Source organism: Apteryx mantelli, chromosome 1 (assembly GCF_036417845.1).
Source record: "Apteryx mantelli isolate bAptMan1 chromosome 1, bAptMan1.hap1, whole genome shotgun sequence".
NCBI classification, from domain to species: Eukaryota; Metazoa; Chordata; class Aves; order Apterygiformes; family Apterygidae; genus Apteryx; species Apteryx mantelli.
Window position 1 is genome coordinate 2,257,320 of NC_089978.1, and position 22,866 is coordinate 2,280,185.

The following is a 22,866-nucleotide window of genomic DNA, read 5'->3' on the forward strand; positions in this document are numbered from 1 at the left end:
GTGATTTGCATCCTGCTGTGATTTGCAGCCTGCTGTGGTTTTGCATCCCGCTGTGATTTGCATCCTGCTGTGATTTTGCAGCCCGCTGTGATTTGCAGCCCACTGTGATTTTGCAGCCCGCGGCTTGACTTCCTCCCCGCAGCCCTGCACCACCGGCGGGGCTCGCTTGGAAACGGGCTGCATTTGCTCGGGGGAGGGCTAGAAAGAGCAGCAACCCCGAAAGGCAGCTGGCTGGGGACAAGTGGGGCGTCCGGGCTGACGTGCACGGGCATGCGAGGGCTTCGCTTTCGCCGTGGTTTGCGGTGCGTTTCTGGCAGGGCCGCGCAGCTGGGGCTTGCACCCCCTGGCGTCACCGCGCCGTGCCGGCCGGGCCCTGCCGGCGTGCACAGGCATCTCGGGTGTCACATGTGACGATGGCGAAATCCTTTCGGAAGTGAAGCAGCCGTGAAGCAACAGCTCTTCCAGCTGGGTGCTTCGAGATGGGCAGGGACCAGGTGCCTGGGGGTTGTGCAGCGCTGGCGGGGGCCCGTTGCTGAGGGTTTTCAGGGATTGCGGGAATATCGGAGGCTTTTTGGAGGCCGGTCACGGGGGGCCAACGTTTGCAGGGCAGGGCTTGCCAGGCCGGGCAGCAGGCAGCTGACACGGGGACGGGAGGAAGGGATGAACCAGGGCGGGCGTAACGTGCATCCGCTGGATTAGACCCCGGCTGGCTTGTGGGTCTTGAGCAGTAATTGCAAAATCGGGATCATCACCACGCGCGGGTGCTTTTAGCGGGCAGCCCCCAACCCCCAGGAAAGGGGCCACTGGCCGCGCTTGCATGGCGGAGGTCCGCCCGCATCTCCGGTGCTGGCTCCACGTCCCCCTGACCCTAGGCTGCCCACAGCAGACGCGTCCGTCACGGGCCGGGGCTGGTCTCGTCCCGTCCCCTGCGGACGTCGCCCGCAACCGCCCCGTCCCTTCCCAGGTCCTACATCTACCAGAAGCGCTGGGTGAAGCTGGATGCCGACTACCTCCGCTATTTTGACAGTGAAAAGGTGAGCGGGGAGGAAGGATTTGAGCGGAGGTGGAAAGGTTTCAGAGGAGCTTCTCGGCCATCCTGTGCTGATGTGCCGGCGATGCCGGCTGAGCGCTCAGCCGGGCCCGTTTCCCTCCCGCTGTCCCAGCCGTGAGACGTGGAGGTGCAAAGGGCTCTGTCCTGGGCCGACGGGCCAGGTCCACCTGCTGGAGGAGCCAGCAGAAGGGATGAGGGCCGGGTGCTGGGGTGACACCGGTACTGGGGTGGGAGGCGGGATGTCGTTGAGCCTCCTGGGCCCCCGATGCTCTCGGCGTGGTGAGCCCCGGGCGATGCCCATCTCGGCTCTCGCCGAGGCCACGGTGGTGACCAGTGTGTTTCCTTCCCCATGTCCTGCCCAAGGATGCCTACTCCAAGAGGTTCATCCCTGTGTCCTCCATCTCCCGCATAGCCAGCGTTGGGGACCAGAAGTTCGAGGTCATCACCAACAACCGCAACTTCGTGTTTCGGGCCGAGAGCGATGGTGAGCCCCCCCCCCCAGCTGAGGGTCCTCTTGTGGAGGGTCGCAGGAGATGCTCGCCCTGCCCCACGGGCTGAGCATGCTGCTTTCACCGGCTGAAAGGCAAAGGCTGGTCTTGAAAGGTGCCCTCAGACCTGTCTGCAGCCACCGCCAGGCTACCGCGGGGCTGTTCTCCACCTTCTCGGTAGCCCACCAGAGCTGGATCTGACCCGTGTCCTTGCTCCGGCCCCACAGCGGATCGCAACGAGTGGATACGGACCCTGCAGCAGATCACGGAGGAGCAGAGGAGCAAGGCCTTGGAGAGGATGTCCGTGATCCAGACTGCCAACGGCACCATGGACTTGGTGGACAAGAGCGGCTTCCTGGAGCTGCGGGGCTTTAAGAACAAGCTGTTCGTGGCGGTGGCGGGGGACAAAGTTTTCCTCTACAAGAACTCGGAGGTGGGTGCCCGCGGCATCCAGCCGAGAGCTGGGGGGGTCCCAGCATTGCACCTCATGGTGCAGATGTGCCTTCTCCGGCTCCGGTTTGGTGGGAGATGCCGGCGGGCAGCACCTCGCCGGCGGCTGCGGATTGGGACCAGCCTGCGTGTGCCTGGCTGCCCCTGCCGCACCTCTGCGCCCGCTCTCGCCCCCCCCCAGGACTACCGGCTGGGCATCGGCATCACCTACATCGAGATGAACGTGGGGAACGTCAAGGAGGTGGACCGCAGGGGCTTCGACCTCACGACGCCTTACCGCATCTTCAGGTGAGGCGGAGGGGTGCTGGGGCTTGCCCAGCCTGGTGGGAGCCGTGTCCTGGCCCCCCCCCGGGCCTCATCCCGCTCTCCCCGCCGGCCAGCTTCTCCGCCGACTCCGACCAGGAGAAGGAGGAGTGGGTGGAGGCCATGCAGCAGTCCATCGCCGCGGCCCTCTCCAACTCGGAGGTGGCGGAGAGGATCTGGGCAGCGGAGCCCAACCGCTTCTGCGCCGACTGCGGGTCGCCCAAGCCCGACTGGGCCTCCATCAACCTCTGCGTGGTCATCTGCAAGAGATGCGCAGGTAGCGGGGGCGGCGCGCGGGGGGCGGCGCGCGGGGGCGGCGCGGAGGCGGCTCTCACGCTGCGTCTCGCCGGCAGGGGAGCACCGGGGCCTGGGTCCCAGCACCTCCAAGGTCCGCAGCCTGAAGATGGACAGGAAGGTGTGGACGGAGGAGCTCATCGAGGTACACGAGCAGATCCCTCCCAAAGATGTTTGGGGGCTCCCGCTTCGGGGCACCATTGCGGCTCCACTCCGGCTGGTCACTGGGACCTCATGCAGCCGTGGGGTGCAAAGACCAGGGCGCAGCGCCGTTGCAGGGCTGGTGTGGCCGTGGAGGAATGCAGCATTGCGGCGCTGTCGCAGGGCTGGTGCAGCTGCAGAGGAATGCAGCGGCATGGTGACGTTGCAGGGCTGGTGCGGCCACAGAGGAATGCAGCAGCGCGGAGCCGTTGCAGGGCTGGTGCATCCACGGAGGAATGCAGCATTGCGGCGCCTTTGCAGGGCTGGTGCGGCCGCGGAGGAATGCAGCATCGCGGCGCCTTTGCAGGGCTGGTGCGGCCGCGGAGGAATGCAGCATCGCAGTGCTGTTGCAGGGCTGGTGTGGCCGCGGAGGAATGCAGCATCGCGGCGCTGTCTCAGGGCTGGTGCGGCCGCGGAGGAATGCAGCATCGCAGTGCTGTCTCAGGGCTGGTGCGGCCGCGGAGGAATGCAGCATCACGGTGCCGTTGCAGGGCTGGTGCGGCCGCGGAGGAATGCAGCATCGCAGTGCTGTTGCAGGGCTGGTGTGGCCGCGGAGGAATGCAGCATCGCGGCGCTGTCTCAGGGCTGGTGCGGCCGCGGAGGAATGCAGCATCGCGGCGCCTTTGCAGGGCTGGTGTGGCCGCGGAGGAATGCAGCATCGCGGCACCGTTGCAGGGCTGGTGTGGCTGCGGAGGAATGCAGCATCACGGTGCCGTTGCAGGGCTGGTGCGGCCACGGAGGAATGCAGCAGCACGGCACCGTTGCAGGGCTGGTGTGGCCGCGGAGGAATGCAGCATCGCGGCACCTTTGCAGGGCTGGTGCGGCCGCGGAGGAATGCAGCATCACGGCACTGTTGCAGGGCTGGTGCGGCCGCGGAGGAATGCAGCATCGTGGCGCTGTTGCAGGGCTGGTGCGGCCGCGGAGGAATGCAGCATCGCGGCACCTTTGCAGGGCTGGTGCGGCCGCGGAGGAATGCAGCATCGCGGCACTGTTGCAGGGCTGGTGTGGCCGCGGAGGAATGCAGCATCGCAGTGCTGTTGCAGGGCTGGTGTGGCCGCGGAGGAATGCAGCAGCACGGCGCCGTTGCAGGGCTGGTGCGGCCGCGGAGGAATGCAGCATCGCGGCGCTGTTGCAGGGCTGGTGCGGCCGCGGAGGAATGCAGCATTGCGGCGCCATTGCAGGGCTGGTGCGGCCGCGGAGGAATGCAGCATCGCGGCGCTGTCTCAGGGCTGGTGCGGCCGCGGAGGAATGCAGCATCGCAGTGCTGTTGCAGGGCTGGTGCGGCCGCGGAGGAATGCAGCATCGCGGTGCCGTTGCAGGGCTGGTGCGGCCGCGGAGGAATGCAGCATCGCAGTGCTGTTGCAGGGCTGGTGCGGCCGCGGAGGAATGCAGCATCGCGGTGCTGTCTCAGGGCTGGTGTGGCTGCGGAGGAATGCAGCATCGCGGCGCTGTTGCAGGGCTGGTGCGGCCGCGGAGGAATGCAGCATCGCGGCGCTGTCTCAGGGCTGGTGCGGCCGCGGAGGAATGCAGCATCGCGGCGCTGTCTCAGGGCTGGTGCGGCCGCGGAGGAATGCAGCATCGCGGCACTGTTGCAGGGCTGGTGCGGCCGCGGAGGAATGCAGCATCGCGGCGCTGTCTCAGGGCTGGTGCGGCTGCGGAGGAATGCAGCGACGCAGCCAGCGCGCCGGGTGCGGGCCGGGGGCGGGCGCCGCGAGCCGGCGCTTTGTTACTACGCCGGACGCCGCGGGGCTCTTTCCCAGCGGCAAAGCAGCTGCGCGCTGAGGTTGAGGGACCCTGGAGCGCTCTGCTCCCGGCGTCACTTGGCGGCTCTCCCCGGCTGGCTCTGTACCTCGTCTCCGTCCCAGCCTTGAGGCTGCCTAAATTGCTGCTCTTCGTTAGACGTTAGGCTGCGGCTCCCCCCCCGCCCCGGTACGCTGCGCTCGCCCTTTAGTAGCCGGCGTGAGCGGAGCTCCTGGGGTGAGCTGAGTTGCTGGGTCTCAGCAGCGCCGGGGTGGCGAGTCCCTCACTCTGGCAGCCCCGCTCGCGCCCAGCCGGCTCCCGCATTCCTGCCTTGCCATCCCCACCCGCGCAGCCCCCGCCTCCGGCTTCGCCCTCTCCCTGGGGCCCCGAAGCGCTTCCAGCTGCTGCCGGCGGCGCCCCTTCTCCTCCCCGTTCCTGGAAGTCCACGTTTAACCCCTCCCGGCGTGCGGAGAGCGGAGAGCTGCTGCGCGCCGCCGCCTCCGCTTCGCCCCCCCTCCCCGCGCCAGCCCCTCCGTGCACCCGTCCCCGCCACCGCCCGCAGCTGGAGCCGCGCTGCTGCTTTCCAGATGTTGTTTTCCGGGGCTGGAAAAGGGGTGGAGAGGGTTGGCAGCTCCGCCAGGGCCGGGGCCGCCAGACAACGGCTCACCGAGCACCCCGCGGCGGGACACCCCCCCCCCTCCACTTCCAAGTCTTATTTTGGTGTTTTGCAAAATTAACGCCGTGTGCAAGCACAGCCAGCGCCGTGCTCATCCCTCCGCCCGGCAGAGACACCCCCCCCCTGCCCCGGGACCTCCCCGCTCCCCCGCTCACGCCGGGCGCCTCCTTGCCTCCGCAGCTCTTCCACCGCATCGGCAACGCCGTGGCCAACCAGTTCTGGGCCGCCAACGTGCCGCCCAGCGAGGCCATCACGCCGGCGAGCGGCAGCGAGGACAGGCGGCGCTTCCTCGTCGCCAAGTACCGGGAGGGCAAGTACCGCCGCTACCACCCGCTCTTCGGCAACCAGGAGGAGCTCGACAGGGTCAGTCGCCTCGGGGGCCCCCGGGGACGGGACGAGCGCCGAGCGGCGCGGAGCATCCCGGGATCCCTCTCCCAGCGGCTCAACTTCTCCCGGGGCCGCATCTCCCTGGCTTGGGGACGGCGCTGGAAGAAGAGCCCGGGTGCCGCGTCACGGGGTGAAGCCTCCCTTGCAGCACGTGGAGGACGAGCGGGGCAGGGTTGTAGCATCTCTCGTGGGTGTCCTGCTGCCCTGAAAATACAGCTCCAGGGGGTTGCTGCTCCTCCTGAGCATGGGGACAGGAGCGGGGGCTGGTGGCACCCAGGTCCCACCACCCCGGCGCCCAGCCCAGCTGCACCTGCGGCCGGCAGGGCTGGTGGTCGAGGCCCCGCGGTGCTCGGGTGAACGGTGGCGACTGCCACCGGGGCTGGAGGGGTTCAAGCCATGGAGATGCCAGCAAGGCACCTGCCGTAGCTGGGAATGGCATCAGGAGGAGGCAGCTCGGAGCTTTCTCCCGGGTGGAAACCGTGCGCAGGCGATCGCGGGACGCCCCGGTGGCAGCATCTCAAGGCGCTTTTGCAAAGCCTCCGTCCCCCGTCCCGCGCCGTGCTCCCCTGCGCGACCCCCCCCCCTGCCCCGCCGCGGCCCACGTCGCACCGGCGCGTTCGCACCGGAGCCGGAGGCGCGCCGGGGCCGTGGGGACTCGCGTGTGGGCTTGTTTGTTTTCCTGCTCCGGCGAACCCGTCGGCCCGCCCCGCCGCCGGATGACTTCATCCCGGCTCCTTAAGGGAGGGATTCAGCGCCGAGCCAGCTCCAAACTTTCTCTCCCCCGCTTCAAGCCTCCTTTTGTCCTGCCTCGGCTTTCGGCCGCCGACGCGCCGCCCCGGCGGTGGCGGTGGCAGCGGCGGCGGCGGCGGCTCCGGCAGCCCTCGTCCTCACCGGGCGCCCCGCGCTCTCCGCCGCAGGCCCTGTGCGCCGCCGTCACCACGGGGGACCTGGCCGAGACGCAGGCGCTGGTGTTCTGCGGGGCGGCGGTGAGCTGCGCCACGGGCGACCCCGGCTGCCCCACGCCGCTCGCCCTGGCCGAGCGCAGCGGCCAGCGCCTCCAGATGGAGTTCCTGCTCCACAACAGGACCTCAGGTACCGCGAGCCCCCCCGGCGCCCCGCGCTGCCCCGTGCAACGTTGCACCCGGCGCTTCTCGGCGAGGCGCAGGCAGCTTTCGAGCCCTTTCCCTCCTCGAGGTGTTTCCCCGGCGCCGGGCTGCTTTTCCTGCTCGGCACAGCGCCGGGCGCAGCAAAACGGGAGCCGCCGCTCTGCCGAGTTTTGGGTTTTGGGACAGAGCAGCTTTTTATCCCCCAACGCTTGGCTGCAACCTAGCCCCGAAACCAAAATACCAGGGCAAAACCGCAGGAATCCGGGAGTCTGGGGGTTTTCTGAGCCTGGAGCCATCCTCACCTCCTGCTCCTCCTCCTCCTGCTCCTCCTCCTCCTCCTCCGGGCTCTCTCCCTCCGGCCGGCCCGCAGCCCTGGCTGTTTTGCAGCCTTGTTGCGAGACGAGGCTGCAGCCGAGGACTTTGCTGCGGATGCTGGTGGGGGGGGTCTCGGGGCTGGGTTGCCCCTTGTCTGTGTCCCTGCAGCTTTGCTTTTCCTGGGGTCCACTGGGAAATCCCTGGGGATGCCCAGGAGCTCGGTCGGGCCATGGGAGTGGGCACGGCGCGGAGAGGGTGGGATCATGCCAGGAGAGCATGGACTGCTGCGGGCAGGAGCGTGCCACGGGATGGGCATCCGGGGCCGGCCAGCGGCTGCGAGCATCGCTGCAAGCATTGCCGCGAGCATCGCCGCGAGCGTCGCCGCCGCTGCCGCCGCGTGCAGGCTTCCCGCCGCGGCTGGCTCCTGCCCAGGAGGGGCCCGGCCCCGCGGTTTTGGATGCGCCAGGGCAAAAGAGGTGGAGGGAAGCAGCTGCAGCGCGGCCGCCCGTGGGAAGCGGAGAAACCCGAGTGCCCTGAGGTCATCGGGCCGCTTTCCCGGCCGGCGGCGGGGCGCTGCCGGAGGATGGACCTCCCTCGGCCCCGGCGCGGGGGGAAGCTGGCGGGGCGACCTGGCGTGTCCGTGTGTCCCCAGGAGGGGACAACGGGACGGTATCCCCCCCCCCCCACCTTCCGACGCCGCGGAGGCCGGGGAGGTGTCCGTCGCGCTGCGTCCGGGGGCCGTTCCCGCAGGGATGCTGAGCCCGGCTCCCCCGCGCGTTCGCAGAGACGCCGCGCCTGGAGGCGGGCAGCAGCGGGGAGAAGCACTACTCGGTGCTGCTGCCCTCCGTCACCCACCACGGCTTCCTCTACAAGACGCCCTCCATGGCCAAGCCCGTGGGAGAGCGGAAGGGCCTGGAAGGTGAGCAGGCGCTGGGAGAAGCTGCCGGGGACGGGGAAGGGGATCGCACCGGCCTCGCCGCGGCTCGGCGCGCGGTTGGGCTCAGCCCGCCGGCGCTGCCGCAGCCGAGCGCCCTGCCTGTGCCGCGCAGAGTTCAGCCGCCGCTGGTGCACGCTGCAGGACGGCGTCTTCAGCTACTACGAGAACGACCGCAACGCCGTGCCCAACGGCGAGATCAAGGCGGAGGAGATCGTGTGCCTGGTGAACAACCCGCCCCACGCTCACGGGTACGGCCGGGCCGGCGCCGCCGCGCTGCACCCTCCGGCACCGGTGCCCAGCTCCCGTGCGTGGAGCCCGGGCGGGCGGGATGTCCCCGTCGCCCGTGCAGCCTCCTCTTCCTCCCTCCGCAGGATCGAGAGCACCTTCGAGGTTTACATCGAGTCGGAGAGGCTCTACCTGTTCGGGCTGGACAGCCCCGATGCCGTTCGGGAATGGCTGAAGTCCCTCGCCAAGGTAGCGGCCCCCGAGGTTCCTCGGCTTGGTGGGATGCAGGCACCCGGCTCCCCGCTGCCGGTGGAGGAGCTCGGGGTGCCGGCGGTGGCGGTGCAGCACCAGCACCGACGCGGCCCCTCGTCTCCCCCTCCCCCGGCCTCAGTCGTTCGTGCCGCCCCGCGCGGAGGAGCTGCTGAGCCACGACTTCGAGCGGATCGGCCGGCTGCACTACAAGGGCGGCCTCAACCTGGAGCGGGCCAAGGAGGGCTGGTTCGCCCTCGCCGGCTCCACGCTCCACGTCTGCTTCGGCGACGGCGACCGCGAGGAGCCCCTCCACCTGCGCAAGCTGCAGGAGCTCTGTACGTGCCGCGGCCGAGGCGCGCGGCATCCCTCGGGGCGGGAGGGACCGCAGGAGGTCCGGGATGCAGCTCCTGCTCCCGGCAGGGTCCGTGAGGGGACCAAACCAGGTCGCTCAGGGCTTTGGGCGGTCTGGTTGCGAGCAGCAACCGGTGGGGCTCTGGTAGCCGCTGCTCCGGCGTCCTCGGCGCTCAGGGTGCCTCCGTGGGATGCGATGCAGCCAGCGCTTTCCCCTGCGGCTGGGCCATCCCCAGCTCTTCCTCCTGCCCATCATCTTCCCTGTCCTTGGGAAGCCACTGCTCCTCTTCACCTCGACTGGTGCAGGCGCTCGGGGAGGGGGCCGAGGGCGACCCCCCGTGCCACCTAGGGTTGACGAGGTCTCCGCTTCCCCTTCGCAGCCATCCAGGGAGACAACGAGGTGCTGGTCCTGGTGGAGAGACGGAGGTAAAAGCACAGCCGGCTTGGAGCGTGGCTGGGAATTAGACCCCCCTCCACCCTCCAAAACATCAACCCTGCCCAAGCCCACCCTTGTCCTTGGACGCCTTCACCCTGCCCACCCCAGCGAGGGAGCCCGGACCACCCGGTCGGGGCCGTCCCGGGGCTCGGCGGGGCGTTGGGTCACCCCCCGGCTGAGCGCGGCCCCCCCGGTCGCCGGCAGGACGCTGTACATCCAGGGCGAGAGGAAGCTGGACTTCCTGGGCTGGGTGCACGCCATCCGGAGGGCGGCGGGCAGCGCCGGGGACACCTTGTCGGAGCAGCAGCTCACGGAGGCGGACGTCCCGCTCCTGGTGGATAGGTGCATCGACTACATCACGCAGTGCGGTACGTGGCCGGGGGCCGGTGGCGGCGTTCGGGTGGGCTCAGCCGGCTGCAAGAAGAGCGGGGGGGGGGGGGGGTTGTCCCCCATCATCGCTTTGCGCTGGCGGTGCGCTTCCTAGACGGGGCACGGTCGGTCTGAGCCCTGACTCGCTCGTGACATGCGCTGCCCTCCCTTCCCAAGAGCGCGTTCCGAGGTGCTCCGAGCTCCCCGGGGATTTTGGGGGTGGCGGGTTGGCCCCAGCCCCGCGCTCCGGGAGGAGCTGGCAGCACCGGGAGCACCTGCAGCGTGGGGAGAGGGGCCGTCTCGGCGCCGGCTCCCGACCGCGGCCTCACCGCCGGCCAGGGTTGACCTCCGAGGGCATCTACCGCAAGAGCGGGCAGAACTCCAAGACCACCGGCCTCCTGGAGATGCTGCGCAAGGACGCCCGCAGCGTCCGCCTCAAGGAGGGCGAGCACCAGGTGGACGACGTCTCCAACACCCTCAAGCGCTTCTTCCGCGAACTCGGCGACGGGCTCTTCACCAAGCGCTGGAGCCAGGACTGGCTACGAGCCACGGGTGAGGACGGAGGGAGCCCGGCGAGGCTGGAGGTGGCGGGACATGGTGGGCTGCTGCTCCCCGGCTTTGCTACGGACCAGCTGCATGGCCTTGGCAGAGTTGCCTCTCCTCCCCTTGCCCCTTTGCACGGCTCTTTGCAACCAGCTGCTGCCTTCATGCAAAGCCTGCCTGGGCGTCCGGGGGCTGTTGAACCTCTCGGGGATGCGGAGAAGCCACATCTGGGCCCCACATGCTTCCCGGGACCGGCTCGGCGGTGGCCCCGTCCGCAGGGAGTCAGAGCCGCCCCGCTCGCCCCGCGCTCCCACGCCCCCGAATGCCGGAGCCGGGCGCATCCAGCTGCAAAACAGCTGCGAGCGGCAGCGGGGCGGCGAGCGGCGGGGGGGACACCTTCGGGAACCGCGACGCTCCCCGCTTTTACGCCCACCCCGCCGCCTTCTCGCGGTAACTGCCCCCGTCCTCCCCGTCCCTCTCTGCAGCGCTGGAGGATGAGGAGGAGAAGATCGGCGAGTACCGGCGGCTCCTGAACAGCCTGCCCGCCGTGAACAGGGCCACGCTGAAGGCCCTCATCAACCACCTCTTCCGGTGAGGAGGACGCCGACGGCCGGTCCGGGGCACGGCGGTGCCGCAGATCCGCTTCCCTTGCAGATGCTGGGGGTCTCCCGGCGAGGCTGAGAGGGGAAGGAAAGCCCCCTTCCCTCTGGCTTTTCCCCCAGCAAGGAAAGGATGGGGATTTGGGGTCAACTTGGGGCTTGGCCCAAAGCTGAGCATCATCCCGGCCCAGGGGGAGCGTTGCCCGTTGGCCAGGCTGAAGGGGGGTCTTGGGGCAGGAACACGCTTCGAACCATAACAGGGTCCCATGTGGGTCCCCGCACAGGGTCCAGCGCTTCTCCGGAGACAACCAGATGAACACACACAACCTGGCCATCGTCTTCGGGCCCACGCTCTTCCAGACGGATGGGAAGGACTACAAGGCGGGCCGCGTGGTGGAGGACCTCATCAACCACTACGTGAAGATCTTTAACGTAGGTTTGACCCCCCCGGGCCCTGCTACGCGCTGTTGGCTCCGTAGAGGGATGCTGTAGGAGGCCTGGCTCTGATGGCACCTGGTCGGCTCTGAATCAGGCCAATATATGAACACGTTGCACGTTCATACCAGCTCCTGGCTCGCTGCGAGGAGGGCGACCTGCCAGGGGACAGGCTGGGCTCGGGGGGAGACCGTGAGAGGAAGAAACTGGGTGCACTCCTGCAGAAGTCTCTTTGGAGACAAGTGGAGGGTGGGACATGGCCCTGCAAGCCCTGGAGAGACCGTGGAGGCTGGTGGGCAGAAGTCCCCTGGGGACCAGTCCGTGCTTCTGCAATGAAATTTAGGGGTCTTCTGGTCACCACTTGTGGTCCCAAGTCTGGGATGCAAGGAGGGATTTATCTCCCAGCTCTGGTCACTCTCTGGGCTCCTCTTCCTTGGCAGGTCAACGACCAAGAGATGAAGAAGCAGCAGGACGAGATCACAGCCATCATGAAGATGCGGGAGGCGGCGTCCAGCGGGATGCAGGTGGGTCCGCGGCACGGGGGTCCTTCCCTTGGCATCCTCTTCCGTGTGATCGTCTGCAGGGGCTCCGGGGCATCGCTGGTCCCACGTGCGTGCCTGTGCTCTCCTCCGGGGAAATCCCTTCTCCACTACGTTCCCATCTTCTTGCAGCCCTGGGGAAGCTCATCTGTCCCCCCCTAATCCTGATCCCTGCATCCCCTCTCGCATCTCCCGGCTCGGGGTCCCCCCTAAGGGGGGCTGCTGGGTGCCAGGAGCGTGGGAGAGCAGAACGGAGTGGTGGAAGGGCCGGTCGGAGGTGGAGAACGGAGCCGTGTGCCGGTGCACGTGGGGACGCGTGGGGTGGATGGGTTAGCTTGCGCGTGGGGAGCTGCGGGCTAAAGCGCCTCCCGCTGCCTTCCAGCAAGCCGGCGACTTCATCTGCACCGTGTACCTGGAGGAGAAGAAGACCGAGGCAGAGCAGCACGTCAAGGTGCGCGGCCGGCGCGGGAGGGAGGGGGGCGCGGAGGGGGCAGCAGGGACGGGGCTGGCGAGCGGCCGGTTGGTGCCCAGGGCTTTCGGAGAGGCTGCGGGAGCCGCGGACGGCGCAGGGTGCCGCTCCGCTCGACCGCGGGGCGACACCGCCGGTCCGCTCCGTCCCCCCTCAGATCCCGGCGACGATGACGGCCGAGGAGCTGACCTTCGAGATCCTGGACCGGAGGAAAATCGTCATGAAGGAGAAGGACTATTGGAGCTGCTTCGAAGTGAACGAGAGGGAGGAGGCAGGTGGGTGCGGGACGCGATGGGGACGGGTTCGCCGGGAGGAAGGAAGGCTCCCGCGGCGCGGGGCGATGCCGGGACGGGACCCGGGCGCGCGGGAGGACGCTGGCTCCGGCGCCGCGGCGGGGGCCGGTGGCTCGGGCCAGGACCGGCTGTGCAGCGCCCCGCCGGGCTCCGCGTGCTGGCCACCTGCCCGGGCGCTCAGACGCCTCCAGCTGCAGCTGGGCTCCCCGGGGGATCTTCGAGACATCTGCCTGCATCTTCAGGGTTTTAAATGCTTGGCTTGGACGTCTGGATGCTCCTGCCGCCCGTGGGAGCATCCCTGGGGATACGGTGTCCGTAGCCAGGAGCAAGCGAGGGCAGGATCAGCCCTCTGCCCCCACAACCCGCCTGCCCGCTTGAAGTCCCTCGGGGTCACCGAGCGCCCCGGGCTCTTCCTTGGGAGAAATGTGAGACGTTTTAGTCCTCGCCAAACCCCAACAAGCAAATTCAGCCTCGGCGATGCCTCCCCGCCCCTTGCCTCCTCCGTGGTGGGGTGGTACCGGCGTCTCCCCTCGGCTCCCGGGGTGGGCGGCCGTGCCGAGCGCGGGAGCTGCCTCCAGCCGGGGCGAAGCGCCGGACGGGACCGCACGGAGCCTGCGCTCGGCCGCGGCTAAGCTGGTGACCACCCAGCCCTTAAAAGCAATCTCTGCAAGGTCTAAAATTAGTCCAAGACCAAACAGTCGTGTATTTACTCTTATGAAATACTTTTCTTATGAAATTCTTCCCTCGCCCTTTGCTTCCACGGGAATGTGTCCGTACGAGAATACCTACGTGCATACTTTGCCGGTACAAGTGCAAGTTACATATTTGCACGCAACGCGGCAAAATATGTTTGCAATCGCTCCGCGATCCCCGTCCAGGGTCTGAGAGTCCCCACTGACCCCATGCTGCCAGCCAGGAGCCACCTCCCTAGGGGACCATTAGCAGCGGCAGCACCATGAAGTGGTTAAACCGTGACGGTGGTGCACGGCGGGCCTGGTGCTGGGGCAGGCGGGGATCGTCCCGTGGTGGCTCCTGGCAGGCGCATGTTGACCCCCGTGGCGGGTGCCAGCCCCGGGGGGGGCGATGCCGACCCCTTTCCTCCCTCCCTGCGCAGAGCGGCCCTTGCACTACTCGGAGAAAGTCCTGCCCATTTTGCACGGCCTGGGGACGGAGAGCTACCTGGTGGTGAAGAAGCAGATGTCCATGGAGCACATGCTCATCTACCTCGGTGAGGGAACGGCCTCCCCCCAGGGCTCGGAGCCGGGGCGCAGGGGTGATGCTGGGTCCCGGATGGGCCCCCCCGCAGAGAAACCCCCTGGGGTTTGCATGCAACCCCTCTGCGGGGTCCGGCTGCACGCCGTGCCCTGCCGTGGGGGCCTGTCCTCCCTCTCCGGAGCTGCTCCAACGTGTCCCCCCCCCGCTGCCTCCCAGCCAGCAGAGTCGGCGACTGCAAACACGGCATGATGAAGTTTCGGGAGGAGAGGAACCTGCTGGGGCTCGGCGTGAGCACGGGCTTCCACGACCGCTACTTCATCCTCAACCACAGCTGCCTGCGGCTCTACAAGGAAGTGCGGGTGAGCTCCGCAGGGCGCCGCTCCCGGCCCTTCCCGGCCGTGCCGAGAGCCTTGCACGGATGCGGCGCGTCCCCGTCCCGGGTTGCGTTGCGCAGGCTGGCGCAGGCGCACCCCGCGGCACTGCTGCCTCCGTTCCCCATCCCCGCGGAGCGAGGCCCCAAGCCGCGGGCGCTTGCAGGGCAGGGCAGGGCAAGGTCTCCTGGCGAGACGGGTCCCCCTCGCCTCCGGCTGTGGCACATCCTCGGTGCCCGGCTTAACCCCGTCCTCTGTTAAACAGAGCCTGAAGCAGCGGACCCCCCCCTTGGAGAGCGTAAGTAGAGGAGCGTGCTGAGCGCAGCCGGACGAGCGCGCAGGGGCTCCCGGAGCCCTCTGCCCTTACAAGTCCGCCCAGGGTCAATCCCAAATCCAAGCCCGAAAGTCGCTGGCCTGACTGCACGTGCCGACCCAGGCGGGTTTATCCTGCCTGGGAGCTGCATCCCCCCCACCCTGGCTACGTCGGGGCGGTGGCAGCTTGGCGAGGCAGCCGGCGAAGCGGGGTGATGGTTGGCGCGCCAGCCCCCTCTCCGTTAGCCCTGGGGACCGCCTGGCTCGCAAGGCCAACGCTCCCGTCATCCGGGTTCCTCCGGTCCGGGAGCATCCCAGCTCTCTGCTCCTGCTAGCGGGGAGCTGCCACGCGGCTGCGGGCGCTCATCCTGCTCGGAGAGGGATGCTCTCGCTCCCTGGGCGCGTGCAGAGCTGGAGAGACTGGGTTGCACTGGTCTGGGGAGCAAGGAGCAACCCCTGCTTCCTGCAAGGAGGAGAGGGGCTGAGGCTGGTGCCGCCATCGCGCGGGCATTGGATCGGGCTCTTGTAAGACTCGCAGCTTGCACGCGAGCGCAGGGCTTGCCGCAGGCTCGCCGCTGCTTTCTGGATGTGACCTTAATGGCTCCATCTGGTGCATTTTTGGTGCAAGAAAATGCTCTGAAGCTCCGCTGCGAGGCACGGACGGGAGCCGCGGGGCAAGGGGAGCCACGTTGTCCCCGCGGCCACGCAGAGGCTCTGGGCAGGCTGCGAACAGGGCAGCTCCTGCTCTCCGGGGTGCTGGGTCCGTTCCCAGCGGAGGCTTTTGCCGGGCCACGGAGCGCGGGCTCAACACCCTGCCGACTAGACCCCCCACCTGGCTGCTGCACCACGGGATCCCGAGCGCAAGCCGGGCATTAGGCATTTCCCCCGGCCTGCGGGACGCTGCTTGAGGTGCACGGGTGGACGCACGGGCACCGCTCGGCCCCACGGGCTGGTGCCCGGAAGGTGTGCCGCTGCCCGCCCGCATCCCCGAGCAGCCTCCCGCCGCGGCGGGACGCTGGCGGGAGATGCCGTGCCGCTGCCAGCGTTGCTCGCTCCGCACGGGGCCGTGCGTGCTTTGCTTTTCCGCAAAGGCGTGGGGGGCTGGCCGGTGCCCCGCGCTCAACTGCTTTGCGAGCGCGCGTTGCCTTTCCGCGGGCGCGAGGTTGCAGCAGCGCAGCAGCTCAGAGCCGGCCCCGCGTGACCCGGCGCTGCTCAGATGCCCAGCGTTTTCCCAGCTGCACGCGACGCTTGGATCCGAGCCTGCTCTTCCCCGTGTGCTTTGGTGGCACGCCGGGGCAGTGGCCTGCGCCGAGCAGAGCCACCCCGCGGGCTGTGACACAGGCAGGGGTAGGAGCGGTGGCGACGTGGCCGGTGGTGACGTGGGGCTCAGGGATGCAGGGCGCGTGCTGGTCCCCGCTGTGCCTGGGAGCGAGTGGCCCTGAGCAGCCGGGCTGCGGCGACGGGTTCGGCGGTGCCGGTGGCCCCGCAGCCCCCCCCCCAACGCCTTGCCGGGACCCTGTCTCTCCCCAGAGCCACAAGCCGGAGAAGGAATGGCCCATCAGGAACCTGAAGGTCTACCTGGGGATCAAGAAGAAGCTTCGCCCGCCGACGTGGTGAGCGGCCGCTGGGGGTCCCAGGCGCGGGGCTGCTCTGGGTGCCGGGGGGACAAATCTGGGCCCTGGGGAGCAGAGCAGCTGCCAGCGCCTGCTTTGGGGACAGGGACGGGGATGGGGACGGTGGCTGGGACGCGGCTGCTGTCGGCCTTGCCGCTTGCCACCAGATGTCAGAGCAGCCTCGCCGCATGCGAGCTGCTGCTGCTGCAGACATCCGGCGGGTCCGGGCAAGGGAGGCGGCGCCGCGCAGCGTGGCGCGGACCCTCCGTCCGGGTGCACGTCCCACGGAAACCCATGCAGCGCCGAGAGGCCGCAAATGCGCGTGGGGACGGCCACGCTGTGCTGCGGGTGGGGGAACACGGGTGGGAGTGCGTGCACACAAGTGTGCGCGTGTGCATGCGTGTGAGCATGTGCCCACACATGCATGTCAGTGTGTGTGTGTGTGCATGCAAGAGTGTGTGTGCATGCAAGTGTGTGTGCGTGTGCACATGCACATGAGCACGTGCATGTTTGTGTGCGCATGCAAGTGAGTGTGAGTAGCAGCAAAGGCTTGCTGGGAAGCTTCAAAAACATTTTCTTAACAGCTGCAATATATTGTGGGGAGGCAAATGTGTGCGTGCAAGTGTGTGCATGCATGTGTGTGTGTGTGTGCGTGTGCATGCCTGTGAGTATGTCCGTGTGTGCGCATTCAAGAGCATGTGCATGCATGCCCGTGTGTGTGCGCGCGCATGCAAGCATACGTTCCAGAGTGCACGCGTGTGCATGCACGTGTGCAAATACGTGTGCATGCATGTGAGCATGCCTTCCAGAGTGTGTGTGTGTGTGTGCACGCGTGTGAATGTGTGCACGGCTGTGTGTGCGTGCATGTGCGTCTGTGCACGGGTGGAGCTGGCACTGCTGCCCGTGCGCGAGCCAGTCCAGCGGTGCCCGCCCGGCTGCGGGAGGAGCAGGAGCGAGGGCAGAAGTCTGACGCATACGCAGCCACGCAGAGGGTGGGAGGTGGCAGAACGTGACCGTGAAACCAATACCACGGTCAGAAAGGCCGGCTTGGGTAGCGGTGTCTGCGAGGGGCCTTCTGGTTTGCAAACTGGTGCAAAATGGGAAGGAATCAGCGCTATTGCCAGTGGCTTTACTAGCCCTGAATCGCTAGGTAGTGCTGCATCAGGCTGTCAAATCCCCGATGCACGCGCTGGCTGCGGCTGTGTTTCAGTGACAGGTGAACTTTCCAAAGCGCAGGCATCAAATGCTGCACAAAGCCATTTGGGAGATGATGACAAAATGCCTCCCCTCCGTTGCTGTCATCCCTGGGGATGAGGCAGGTTCTCAGCCAAGGCTGTGGGGCCACCTGGTCGCTCTGAGAGCACAGAGCCCAGGGGAAGCCCCGATGGAAACTGCCCTGTGTGCCCGGCTGCACGGGGCTGCGGGTGGCTCGCAGGAATGTGGTAGATCGCAGGGATGCAGGGGGTCTGCAGGAATGCAAGAGGATCACAGGGATGTAGGTAGATCGCAGGGATGCAGGTGGCTCGCAGCAATGCTGTGGATCTCAGGGATGCAGGTGGCTTGCAGGGATGCAGGAGGATCACAGGGATGCAGGTGGCTTGCAGGGATGCAGGAGGATCACAGGGATGCAGGTGGCTTGCAGGGATGCAAGAGGATCACAGGGATGCAGGAGGATCACAGGGATGCAGGTGGTTTGCAGGGACGCAGGAGGATCTCAGGGATGCAGGGGGCTTGCAGGGATGCAGGAGGACCTCAGGCACACAGGAAGATCTCAGGGATGCAGGTGGTTTGCTGGCATGCAGGTGGCTTGCACGGATGTAGGAGGATCACAGGGATGCGGGCGGTTTGCAGGGATGCAGGGGATCACAGGGACGTAGGTGGTTTGCAGGGATGTGGGGGAGGATCACAGGGATGCAGGTGGCTTGCAAGGATGCGGGTAGCTTGCAGGGATGTGGGTGGTTGCTGGGATACTTCTTAACGCGGAGCTCTTGGAGCTAAGGGCAGAGGAGGCCTGGGAGACTGGTCTTCATCTTCCCGCCTCTCCCCTTCCAGCTGGGGTTTTACGGTCTTCTACGAAAACGAGAAGCACGAGAAGCAGCAATGGTAAGGAAGGGGAGGACACGGGGGGTGCTAAAGGCGCAGCGCCGCAGGGGATGCTCGCCGGCCTCCTGCCCTCGGTCTTCCTCGGAGCAGCTCAGCTCCAGCAGGAGCCTTTTGGGAGCCACCCGCGGTGGGGACGAGCTGCTCTCGGGTCCCTGCAACACCAGCAGCCGCGCTGACCCGGGCTCCCCCCCCCCCCCCAACCACCCCGCGCTCCGTCTGCCTGCGCCTCCGCCTGCCCCCGCTCCGGGGGCTCCCGTGGGAGGTTGGCAGCAGCAGACGCGGGATGTCATCCGCTCGCTAATGAGCGTGTCAGGGAATCTGTCATCCGCGCACCGCTGGATTGCCGTGAAATCCTCGCAACACCCACTCGCTTCCCCCGGCCCGGCAGCCAGAAAAGCTTCCTAGCACCCGGTTAAAAATAGGCGCGATCCGGAGCGGCGCTCGGGGCCCCGGCACCGGGCAAAGAGGGGCTGAGCATCCCGCGGCGCTCACGGGCCCCGTGTTCCCGCAGGTACCTGTGCTGCGACACCCAGGCGGATCTGCGGGAATGGTTCGCCACCTTCCTCCACGTGCAGGTACGGGATGGGGAAAAGGGGTTGTTTGCCCCGGAACGGAGCATCCCACCCCAGCATCCCGCTCCGGGAGCTACGTGCCGGCATCCCGAGCTGGAGGACGTGCCGGGATGCTGAGGACCGAGGAGCCCTGATAGGCGCAGCAGGGCTTCGAGGTGCCCGTCTCGGCGCTGCCCCGTCCTCACCGTTTTGCCCCCCGCTTCGTCCGCAGCACGGCGGGGCCGTGTGGCCCTCGGAGAGCTCCAAGGTGCGGGCGGCGCGGCCGCAGCAGGACTCCAGGTTGGGTAACATCTCTCTCATCCCGCTGCGCGGCAATGAGAGCGAGATGAGGAACAGTGTGGCCGCTTTCGCTACTGACCCGCTAACCGTGAGTGACGGCCGCTCGCCCGCGGTCACGCTCAGGATTTCTTTTTTTCCCCCCCCCCCATCCCGTAACGGGCTCGTTGCTCTCTCAAATTTCACCCGGGCCGCGGGGCAGCTCCCTGCCCTGTTCCCGCGCTGCGGGCGAGAGCCGTCCGGCCGGGGGCTGTTGCAGGCTGCCGATGTCCCAGCTGCCAGCAGCAGCCGTGGGGAATCTCACGCTCTTGCTCGAGCCACAAGGACCCACGGTGCAGCCGGTGTCCCGGCTTGGGAGCGCGGTGCTGCTCCGAGCCGGCTCGTCCGGCCGGGGGGATCCTTGTTGCTGTTATAAACCTGGTGGGAACCCGGCGCCGAGGGCGAGCGAGGTTGCGTGTGTGTTCCTACCCCGGTGCAACGGCACTGTGCCGGCACATCCCCCAGGTTTATAACCACGGCGGAAGCGGGCGCCCGCTCCGGCTTCTCCGGTGGCTCTGCTTTGCGGCAGCGTGCCGGCGGCGCCGGCGGCTCCTCGCGGATGGCTCGGCATGGGGATGCTGGGTCTCCTCGGGTTGCAGAGCCGGGAGCAAACCTCCGGGCAGCTGGCACGAGGCGGCGTGCGGGGGGGGGGGGTGCCGGGGGGCTAACCGGGGGCCGCTCTGCTCTCTCCTTGTCCCCAGCTCCTCCGAAACGTCTGAGCTGGAAGCCTGACGCCTCAGGTGGGTGCAACGGGGCGGAGGGCACCCCGGCGCGGGGACGCGGGGACGCGGGGCCCGTGCACGCACCCGCTGCGTCTTGCAGCATCCCGCGTCTTGCAGCATCCCGTGCTCCCCCCCCGGCGAGGACGGCAGCCGGCCTTCGTCCCCTCCGCTCACCGCTCGCTCTGCCCTCGCGCCCGCAGGTTTGCTGCAGGCGGGGAAGCGCTCCGGGGGAGCTCCCGCCTTCCTGAGCCTCTCCGGTTGGAAACCGCGCGTCCCGCCAAGGCAACGGAGCTCGCCGCCGCCCCGGCGCCGCGGGATGCAGCCGGGTCCGGGCGCCGGGAGCAGCAGCCCCCCCCCCCCCGTGTCGCTGCGCCTGGCCGGCCCCCCGGGTCCCCCGGGGAGGTAGCAGGCAGGACGGGGCAGCGGGACGGGCCCTGCTTCCCGGCACCTACTCTCTTGTGAATATTAAACTTTTTTGGGAAAACAGGGCGGAGGCGTCCAGGTCTTTGCTGGCAACGTGGGGACGGAGGCATGAGGGTGCACGTGGGGGGGGGGGGGGGTCCCACCGCCCTTCTGGGCTTCTGGGCCGGGACGGAGGCAAATAAGCTGGTTTCTGGGGCTTTTGCACTAAACGGTGGGGCTGGAGAGGCAGGGTGCCACGGCAAGGGCGAGGGCCAGCCTGGGAATGCCTTCCCTTCCCTTCCCTTCCCTTCCCTTCCCTTCCCTTCCCTTCCCTTCCCTTCCCTTCCCTTCCCGGGGGGCAGAGGAGCTGCGCGCTGCCGCCTGCCCATGGGCGGCATAAACGCACCCACCCAGGGAGGACAAAAAGCAAAATTGTCCCTGCTGCAGATGGGGGCCAGGCAGGATGCGGCCCCCCCCATCCTCCTGCAGCTGGGATTGGCACCCTGCACGGGGAGTATGTGCACGCATGCGGGCAGGAGAGTATGTGTGCAAGCGTGTGTGCACATGTGTGCGTGCACCTGCATGTGCAAGAACATGTGTGCATGCATGTGTGTACGTGTGTGAGTGCATGCGTGTGAGTGCATGCATGTGTGTACACACATGTGCAAGAACACACGTGCATGCATGTGAGTGCATATGTGTGTATGCATGTGCAAGAACAAGTGTGCATGCATGTGCATGTGTGCATGTGTGATTGCATACGCGTGTGTCCACAAGTGCATGCACGCACGCCTGCGTGGGTCCAGCTCTGACCCCCCCCCCCTTCCCCAGCCCCAGCGGCAGCAAAGCCACCACGGGACGCGGCGCAGCCGGGTTCGGGGAGCCGAGCGCAGCATCCTCCCGGCTCCCCGGGCCACGGAGCCAAGCGGGACCGAACGGAGGGATGCACCGGGCGCCGGCACCGGCACGCTGCCCGGCACGCCTGCGCGCCGCCCCTCTCGGGTGAGCCGAGCCGCCCTCCTCCTCCTCCCCGGCGCGGTCGGCAGCGCTTCCTGCTGACCTTTCGGCTGCTCTATTTATAGAGGCGTTGGAGGGATGAGCGCTGCGGACCGGGTTCACGTCGGCTGTGCAAGGAGAGGCCCTTTCTGCAGGCGCTTCACACCTGCGCGGGTCCCTGCCGGGGCGCGGAGGGCCGAAACTCTCCCAGCCGCCTGCAGACCGGGCCGGGGAAGTGCCGCTCACCGGGGTTCCCGGGCGCCCGTGCTGCTCTGGGACGTGTGCGAGCATCTCGTCAGGCGGAGCCTGCTCCGGGGGCTCTTCTGCAGAACGGCGCTGGGGGGCGATGGGAGGCTTTCTGCCCTCATCCTGCGGCCGGGGGAGTGAGACGGGAGGCAGAGGCTGCATGTCCTGTGTATGTACAGCTCCGTGCGCGTGTACGGCTCCACATGCACGTACAGCTCCGTGCACACATACAGCTCCACACACACATACAGCTCCGCGTACATGCACAGCTCCACACACGTACAGCTCCATGCGCGCGCACAGCTCCATGCACATGTACAGCCCCGTGCACACGTACAGCTCTACGCACACGCACAGCCCCATGCACATGCACGGCTCTGCGCACATGCACAGCCCCGTGCACACGTATGGCTCCATGCGCACGTACAGCTCTGCATCCATGCACAGCCCCATGCGCATGTACAGCTCCATGCACACGTACAGCCCCACGCACACGTACAGCCCCCCACACACATAGAGCCTGTGCACACGTGCAGCTCCGTGCACATGCACAGCCCCACACACATGTACAACTCCATGCACACGTACAGCCCCACGCACATGTACAGCCCCACACACACATAGAGCCTGTGCACACGTGCAGCTCCGTGCACATGCACAGCCCCACACACATGTACAGCCCTCCCCACACATAGAGCCTGTGCACACATGCAGCTCCGTGCATGGGCACAGCTCCATGCACATGTACAGCCCCGTGCACACGTGCAGCTCCGTGCACATGCATAGCTCCATGCACAGCTCCATGCACACTCACAGCCCCGTGCACACGTGCAGCCCCATGCACACGTGCAGCTCCATGCACATTGAAGCCCCGCTCCCGTGTGCCCCTGTGGCTGCAGTGCTCTAGTGCCGGGTGCGGGGTGGCCTGGGCCGGCGTGGGGATGCCCGGGAGCAGCTTTGGTGGGGCCTCCGGTGGGGCCGTGCTGGGCTGGGCAGGGGGGGGCTGTGGCTTCCCCGCTGCCGGTGGCACCACGGACCCCCCCCAGTACGGGCCAAGCCCCGTCTGCTGCCTCTGTCATCAAACGGGGGCTGGCAGCATCATTGCTCCCGGCGGGGAGCTGCCGTGGCCCCCCCGGCTCTCCCTCGGCGGACGAGCGTCGCCGCGAGCGGGCTGTGCGGTGACTCAGGCGTGGGAGCGGGCTGTCACTCAGCCGGGAAAAACCTGCCGCGGGCGGCAGCCGGCTCACCACCGTGGTGGCCCTGGCCTCCAGACCCGGCCTCCGGAGATGCTGAGGGCACCATCCTGCGGCAAGGCTCGGCGTCACCAGCGCCCGGACCCGTCCCCGCTGGCCTGCGCTGCTGGGCTCCTCACGGGAGCCCATAGGTGTAAGAGGACCCAGGCGTCCTGGCGAGGATCCCTTGCTCCATGGCCTCTCCCCCTTTCTGCTTTGCCAGGTGGTACCGCAGGGCTGTCCGCTTCCCAGGGCCCTCCAGCCGGCTCTGCAGGCAGGCAAGCGTGTGGACAAGGCCGTGCGTCCAG

General features: G+C 67.9%; 1 protein-coding gene across 2 annotated transcripts in view; it reads left to right on the forward strand.

Annotated features, from left to right (window-relative positions):
- Positions 1–20,168, forward strand: part of ARAP1 (ArfGAP with RhoGAP domain, ankyrin repeat and PH domain 1) — a 34,076-nt gene extending 13,908 nt beyond the window's left edge. Inside the window, exons 6-33 of one of the 2 annotated variants that reach the window (XM_067305920.1) lie at positions 965–1,034; positions 1,415–1,535; positions 1,767–1,972; positions 2,171–2,277; positions 2,370–2,569; positions 2,646–2,731; positions 5,384–5,566; positions 6,508–6,682; positions 7,796–7,930; positions 8,061–8,196; positions 8,320–8,422; positions 8,565–8,760; positions 9,157–9,202; positions 9,417–9,580; positions 9,921–10,133; positions 10,610–10,715; positions 11,008–11,155; positions 11,599–11,682; positions 12,080–12,148; positions 12,324–12,441; positions 13,574–13,687; positions 13,891–14,033; positions 15,888–15,970; positions 18,023–18,073; positions 18,585–18,648; positions 18,857–19,012; positions 19,662–19,700; positions 19,883–20,168. In XM_067305920.1, coding sequence (XP_067162021.1) covers positions 965–1,034; positions 1,415–1,535; positions 1,767–1,972; positions 2,171–2,277; positions 2,370–2,569; positions 2,646–2,731; positions 5,384–5,566; positions 6,508–6,682; positions 7,796–7,930; positions 8,061–8,196; positions 8,320–8,422; positions 8,565–8,760; positions 9,157–9,202; positions 9,417–9,580; positions 9,921–10,133; positions 10,610–10,715; positions 11,008–11,155; positions 11,599–11,682; positions 12,080–12,148; positions 12,324–12,441; positions 13,574–13,687; positions 13,891–14,033; positions 15,888–15,970; positions 18,023–18,073; positions 18,585–18,648; positions 18,857–19,012; positions 19,662–19,679 — 3,295 coding nt within the window. In that variant the 3' untranslated portion in view covers positions 19,680–19,700; positions 19,883–20,168. The remainder of the gene's footprint in view (positions 1–964; positions 1,035–1,414; positions 1,536–1,766; positions 1,973–2,170; positions 2,278–2,369; positions 2,570–2,645; positions 2,732–5,383; positions 5,567–6,507; positions 6,683–7,795; positions 7,931–8,060; positions 8,197–8,319; positions 8,423–8,564; positions 8,761–9,156; positions 9,203–9,416; positions 9,581–9,920; positions 10,134–10,609; positions 10,716–11,007; positions 11,156–11,598; positions 11,683–12,079; positions 12,149–12,323; positions 12,442–13,573; positions 13,688–13,890; positions 14,034–15,887; positions 15,971–18,022; positions 18,074–18,584; positions 18,649–18,856; positions 19,013–19,661; positions 19,701–19,882) is intronic. The other variant, XM_067305970.1, reaches the window with a different exon arrangement.
- Positions 20,169–22,866: the final 2,698 nt, after the last annotated feature.